Source organism: Nicotiana tomentosiformis, chromosome 8 (genome assembly GCF_000390325.3).
Source record: "Nicotiana tomentosiformis chromosome 8, ASM39032v3, whole genome shotgun sequence".
Classification (NCBI taxonomy): Eukaryota; Viridiplantae; Streptophyta; class Magnoliopsida; order Solanales; family Solanaceae; genus Nicotiana; species Nicotiana tomentosiformis.
The window spans coordinates 73698470-73706130 of NC_090819.1; the positions used below are offsets into that span (position 1 = coordinate 73698470).

General features: G+C 41.3%; 1 protein-coding gene across 1 annotated transcript; it reads left to right on the plus strand.

Annotated features, from left to right (window-relative positions):
* The first annotated feature begins 2916 nt into the window (after positions 1-2916).
* Positions 2917-3714, plus strand: LOC138897680 (uncharacterized). The gene is made up of 2 exons (XM_070183679.1): positions 2917-3043; positions 3191-3714. The coding sequence occupies exons 1-2, from the start codon at positions 2917-2919 to the stop codon at positions 3712-3714; spliced, it is 651 nt and encodes a 216-aa protein (XP_070039780.1).
* The last annotated feature ends 3947 nt before the right edge of the window (positions 3715-7661 follow it).

The window sequence follows — 7661 nt, forward strand, 5'->3', positions numbered from 1 at the left end:
GAGAAGGCAGTTATAATGATCAATAAGTACTTCACAAAAATACAAAGAAACACCAAGTAAGGATCACATAGTTTCCAATTCAATCTTTCCATCTTTTTAGGTTAATAATCTTTAGTGCCAAAGCCACAACTCACAATGCCACCGTGTTTTTACACGAAGTCCAGTCTCGGCCCGACCGGCTAAGCCATCTCAAGTGAGACATATCCTTTCCACAATGTAAATCAATAATTCCAACACAAATGCCACCATGTGTACAACATGGCGTCTGATCTCAACCCGATCGGCTAAGCCATCTCACTTGAGACATAACTTCTTTCAATTGCTCACTCAATTCACATCTCTTTCCCATATTTTGTTACATGGCACAAACAACCTCATTTATTAAGTAGTTCTTGGAACTTGGGCATATTTTACAATTCAAGTCTTTCCCTTTTTATTCATTCAAATAACGTCATCTTTCATGTCGATAAGTACCATCACATAAGGCATTGCACACATAAGGGAAGGAGCTTGGAAAATCATAATCACGTTATCAAATAGCATGATGACATGGTAAGCATCTAAAACGATTAGGGAACATGAATCTTTCAACCCAACACACTAAGGCAAATAATTCTAGTATGATCAAGTTGGAACTTACACCAATTATTCGGACACCAGGAGTTCGATTCTAGGAAGAAAAGAGTTAGCCATACATACCTCAATTGCGCTTCTTTAGACTCTACAATTATCCGGAACCCTTAGCAACCTCAATCTATTTTAGCAATATACAAATTAAACCCAAAATTAGGAAAACGTTCATGGTTCTAGTTCACTTTTTATTTTTCCCACACTCTTTATCACATGCATGAAAGATGAACCACCCTCATACCCCATTATAGCTATGTTTGAAATTAAGAGCTGGGGTGATGAAGTCTTACCCTATTTGGATGAAGAATTTGGTGCTCTACTTAAATATTTTTAAGCTTTGAGTGATGGTAGAATATTAATAGATGAAAATTAGGCCCTCCCTCTAGAACCCTCTCTCTCACACACTAGAAATATCAGAAATGAGCTTCAAAATAGACTAAAGGGGTGTTTTAACAGAATGGGGGTCGGGTTTTAAATTAAGAAAATGGATGCCCCGACACAGGTCTGCGGTCGCATATGCGACCGCATAATGGTTATGCGTTCCACAAAGTGACCGCAGAAATGACCCTCAGGGGCCTGAACTTTCGGCCGAGGTATGCGACTAGTATGCGGTCCGCATACTTTTTCTGCGGTCGCATAATGCACCACAGAACTCCCTCCGCAAAAACCCAAGAGGGATTATGCTACCGATATGCGGTCCGCATAGTGGTTATACGATCGCATAATCGACCGCAAAATTGACCTTAAATTGGCCAACTTACTGATTCACTCTGCGACCATTATGCGGTCCGCAGAGTGATTATGCGGCTGCATAATGGGCCGTAGAAATGTGATCTTCTGCGAAACATTTTCCTCTAAGTCCGTAGGGTACTGTCCAATCCAAAAAGTCCGACCACGGCGAGCAACTTCGCCGCAAAGAATTTCTACTATAATAACGCAGGAATCTATCTTGGCACCACGAAACCCCGAGTTTTTTGTTTAAATTTTTACGGGTCCCTACACTTTACCTAGGTGTAAACCTAATGGATATACTAATTTAATGCTTCTTTGGTAGATCATGGTGTATTATCACTCTCAATTCTTAAGTACCCACTCACTACCTCTCGGTCATAGAGTGGTTATGCCCAAATTGGCTTTCTTAAGACCAAATAGGTAGCAATATAAGCAATTGATATGAGCTCAAATGGGATTATTCCTATCTCTAGTTCAAATCCTTTAATCAAACTAGTCAAAACCTTAACTAGCTCAATTTCTGGTTAGTCAAGTTTTCCTAGACTAGGTTCCTCTTTCTCAAGTAAGAACTATGTCAAATAGGCATGAATCAATGTTTACAACCATTAATTCTAGATATAATGCATAAACAAGGCTAAATAACAAACACCAAATCATAAACAAGCATTAGTATTAACAACCCATAAGTTTTACATTCTAGGGTTGGGTCTTAACCCTAGATAAAATCTAGCTATTCATGATAATTGACATAGAAAAATGAAAAGAAGAAGTAATTAAAGACATAAAACTAGAATTAAAGTGTAAAACTAATGGGTCTTCTCTAATTGTTACTCCAAATTGCCCAAAATAGCTAACTATAACTGCTAGCTGCTGCTACAGTATAAAAGTTGCCCTAAAAAAGTGTTTCCTGTCTATTTATAATGTCCAGAATTTTGCTGACAAAAATGCCCTTCCGGAGGTTCTGCGACTACACAATTTGATGTGTGGACCGCACTTCAGCTCCTGCTCTTGCAACAAGAGGAGTTCTATAACCGCACAATTATCTCTGTGGCTGCACTTCAGCTTCCGCGGTTGTAGATTTTAGTTGCGGACCACGCTCTCAAGAGGCTTCACACTTGGTCTTCTACACCTTCTCTGAACTCATCAGGCTTTGTCAGTGCGACCAGCTTATGCGGCCACACAATTTGGTGTGCGGACCACACTTCTATAAAACTCCTCAGAAGCTTCAAGGCTTCATCTGTGGCCGCACTTCTATTTCTGCGGACCGCATGATCATTTGTGGCCGCAGAATTACTTCTACGGACTGCACTTCTGCTTCCATATCTCCTTTTTGCCTTGTTGAGTTGGAATTATCCTTTTTGCGTTAGATTTCATGATTGAGTTCCAATCCTCTAATATGCCTGTAATTCATATAATTTTATTAGATTTGGAAACGAAAATCACTATTTTCGGACCAAAAATAACGTAAGAAAGTACTAATAAGTAGTTATAATCGACACTTATCAGCAACCACGCCCATCAAGATCTTGTTTCGAGTGTGGTGATGCGAGACATATGGTGAGGGACTGTCCCAGGATTAGAAGGGGTGCAGCTCCACAGGCTCCATGGATTCCACAGGGTCCACATATTATGGTTGCTACTCCAGTTGCCTCTCTACCTATACCGCTAGCTAGGGGTGGAGGTCAGGTAGGTAGAGGTCGCCCTAGAGGAGGAGGCCAAGCTCGTTTCTATGTTTTTCCTAGTAGGACGGAGGTTGTTGCATCAGATGCGGTCATCACATGTATTGTTCTGGTCTGTCATAGGGATGCATAAGTTTTATTCGATCCAGGTTCCACTTATTCATATGTGTCATCTTACTTTGCTCCATATTTGGATATATCTCGTGGTTCTTTGAGTGCTCATGTATATGTGCCCACGCCTGTAGGAGATTCTATTATTGTAGACCGTGTTTACTGGTCATGTTTAGTCACCATTAGTGGTTATGAGACCAGAGTTAATTTATTGCTATTCAGTATGGTAGACTCTGATGTGATATTGGGCATGGAATGGTTGTCGCCCTATCACGCTATTCTGGATTGTCACGCCAAGATTGTAAAATTGGCTATGCTAGGGCTGCCGCGGTTGGAGTTGAGGGGTGCATTGGATTATATTCCTAGCAAGGTAATGTCCTTTATAAAGGCACATCGAATGGTTAAGAAGGGGTGTGATACATATCTAGCCTTTGTGAGAGATGTCAGTGCTGATACTCCTACCGTTGAGTTAGTTCCAGCAGTGAGAGATTTCCCAGAGGTGTTTCCAGCCGACCTACCGGGCATGCCGCACGATAGGATATCGATTTTGGTATTGACTTAGTAATGGGCACTCATCACATTTCTATTCCACCATATCCTGTGGCACTAGAGGAGTTAAAGGAATTAAAGGAACAACTTCAGGATTTGCTTGATAAGGGTTTCATCTGGCCGAGTGTCTCGCCTTGGGTTGCTCCAGTTGTATATGTGATGAAGAAAGACGGCTCTATGAGGATGTGTTTTGATTATAGGCAGCTAAACAAAGTTTTAGTCAAGAACAAGTACCCACTACCCTGCATTGATGACTTATTTGATCAGCTTCCATGTGCTAGAGTGTTCTCGAAGATTGATTTGAGGTCAGGTTATCATCAGCTGAATATTCGGGATTCAAACATTCTGAAGACTGCTTTTAGGACTCGCTATGGACACTATGAGTTTCTGGTGGTTTAATTTGGGCTAACCAATGCCCCAACAACATTTATGCACTTGATAAATAGTGTGTTCCAACCATATCTTGATTCTTTCGTCATCGTGTTCATTGACAACATATTGGTGTATTCTCGCAGCTGGGAGGATCATGAGTAGCACCTTAGGATCGTACTCCAAACCTTGATGGAGAAAAAGTTATATGCAAAATTCTCCAAGTGTGAGTTTTGGCTTGATTCAGTGGTATTTTTGGGTCATGTGGTGTCTAGTAAGGGGATTAAAGTGGATCCGAAGAAGGTGGAGGTAGTTCAGAGTGAGTTTTGGCTTGATTCAATGGTATTTTTGGGTCATGTGGTGTCTAGTAAGGGGATTAAAGTGGATCTGAAGAAGGTGGAGGTAGTTTAGAGTTGGCCCAGATCCGTCTTCTGCTACAGAGATTCAGAGTTTTCTAGGTTTGGCTATTTATTATCATCATTTTATAGAGTGATTTTCTTCCATCATAGATCCTTTACCCAGATTGACTCAGAAGGGTGCCCCATTCAGGTGGTCTGACGAGTGTGAGAAGAGCTTTCAGAAGCTCAAGACAGCATTGACTACAACTCTGGTTCTAGTCTTGCCTTCAACTTCGGGTTCATATATAATGTATTGTGATGCTTCGCAGATTGACATCAAATGGGTATTGATGCAGGAGCGTAGGGTGATTGGTTATGCTTCACGTCAGTTGAAGCCCTATGAGAGGAACTACTCGGTACATGATTTAGAGTTGGCTGCCATTGTTCACGCATTGACGATTTGGAGGAACTATCTCTACGGTGTGTCTTGTGAGGTATTCACAGATTATAGGAGTCTACAACACTTGCTTTAGCAAAAGGATCTAAACTTGAGGCAGCGAAGGTGGTTAGAGATGTTGAAAGACTATGATATCACAATTTTATATCATCCAGGAAAAGCCAATGTGGTGGCCGATGCCTTGAGTATGAAGGTAGAGAGTATGGGTAGCCTTGCATATATTCCAGTTGGGGAGAGACCGTTAGCATTGGATGTTCATGCTTTGGTCAATCGGTTCATGAGGTTAGCTATTTCGGAGCCTAGCTAGGTTTTTGCTTGCGTGGTTTCTCGGTCTTCTTTGGATGAACACGTCAGTATGATGATCCACACTTTCTTGTCCTTAAGGACACTGTGTAGCACGGTGATGCCAAGGAGGTTTCTATTATAGATGACGGGGTGTTGAGGATGCAGGGCCGAATTTGTGTGCCCAAGGTGGATGGGTTGCATGAGTTGATTCTTGAGGATGCCCACAGTTCGCAGTATTCCATTCATCCAGGTGCCGCTAAGATGTATCGGGATTTGAGGCAGCACTATTGGTAGAGAAGAATGAATAAAGATATAGTAGAGTATGTGGCTCGGTGTTTGAACTTTCAGTAGGTGAAGAAAGAGCATCATAGGCCAGGCGTTTTGCTTCAGAGACTTGAGATTCCAAAGTGAAAGTGGGAGCATATTACCAAAGATTTCATTGTTGGGCTCTCACGGACCTTGAGGAAATTTGACACAGTATGGGTTATTGTAGATAGACTGATCGAGTCTGCACACTTTATACCAGTTATGACTACCTACTCTTCAGACCAGCTAGCTCAGATCTATATCCTTGAAATTGTTTGTTTGCATGGTGTGCCGGTGTCCATTATCTCCGATTGAGGCACGTAGTTCACATTGTATTTTTGGAGAGTTGTGCAGCATGAGTTAGGTACACACGTCGAGCTGAGCACAACATTTCACCCCCAGACGCACGAGCAGTCCGAGCGCGCCATTCAGATCTTGGAGGATATGCTACGTGCCTATGTTATGGATTTCGGGGGTTCATGGGATTAGTTCTTACCGCTTGCAGAGTTTGCCTAAAACAATAGCTACCAATCAAGTATTCAAATGGCTCTTTATGAGGGAGGCAGTGTCATTCTCCAGTTGGTTGGTTCGAGCCATGGGAGGTTAGGTTGTCGGATGTTGATTTGGTTCGGGATGCCTTGGAGAAAGTCAAGTTGATTTAGGATCGGCTTCGTACAACACATTATAGGCAGAAGAGTTATGTTGATCGGAAGGCTCGTGATGTAACATTTATGGTGAGAGAGGGGTTTGCTTAGAGTTTCACCCATGAAGGGTGTGATGAGATTTGAGAGGAAGGTAAAGTTGAGCTCTAGGTGTATTGGCTCTTTTGAGATCTTCAGAGAGTTCGTGAGGTGGCCTACGAATGACTCTCTCATTTATATAACGAAAGTAACTTAATCTGTGACAAAAGAACGGGTAGCATTTCCCCTGATTTTACTGCTCCCTTATGCCTACTATAGGCGAGACAACAACACAATACAATCAACAACTCAAAAACAACTTAACTACAATTCGGGACCTTTAATACAACAAAACCCCCAAATATACCATAACCGGACAATCAACAAGTTATCAATTAGCCTGAAACTGCAACGACGAGTATCCAGCCCACTACCCTACCACATGTGGTGTTTCTCCATGCCCTTTATCCTTCCAAACTCCATAAATCAGCAGCACAAGAGGCCAACATGAGTGAACTACAAAACAGTCCACAAAAAGTGGAATAAATCAAACTCACGGCTTCCGATCACCGTCCCGGGAGTTCTAACTATTAGGAAATGAAATTATCAACCTTCCTTGATATTTAAAAGCTTAAATACAGAAAGTATGCATTTTATTAACTATGAAGTACCTTCCAAAACTCAAACTACAAAGAAAAAGAGAGGCGGTGTAATGATACTTATGTCGTAGTGATCGTTCTAATGTTATCAGTTCTTGATTTCGTACTCGGGATGTTAATACTTTTTGAAATCCATGTAGAAAGCTTAAGGGTAAGTTTTAAGGTCTTATTTTGGTCGGGGTATATGGAAAAATGAGGAAAGAGATGACATAAGGCACATATATATCCACTTTTGAAAAGTCAAAGAGGTGCTAGCTTGGCACCCTAGCATTGGCCCATCTTCAGGCGCTTATATCTTTTTATCCGGATATCATATGAATGAACGGTTAAGAGTGTTGGAGGATCCTTAGTCAAAAAGCTTCACGAGAAGGCAAATCCTTAGTCAGTGTTTCCGCAACTTAAATCCGATTTTTCTCAAACTTTATATTTTATATCCAAACATCATCTGTAGTCATATTATGACTTTAAACTTATTTAAATCATGATTAACAAGTCTCATATTCACTATACATCACCTTGGGATGCATAGGGTATAACAATCTTTCCCCCTTAGCAACATTCGTCCTCGAATGTTAAACTCCAAAAGATCTATAGAAATTTTGGCAGAGTATTCTCTGTAATGCTCTACTACCAACCTGTTACGTAGCAAACCCAACAATATAAAGACACACGGGGCCACGATCATCAATAACACCAATGGACTCACACGACCAATGACAGTAACAAACATAAGAATACAATATCATATACGCACCTAAAGGTTGTGATGTCTCCATCTGCTCCTCCTCCGGAAGAGGAAACAAATGAGGATACCTAGACTTCATGTCTTCTTCAGCTTCCCAAGTCATTTCCTTCACATTCTTGTT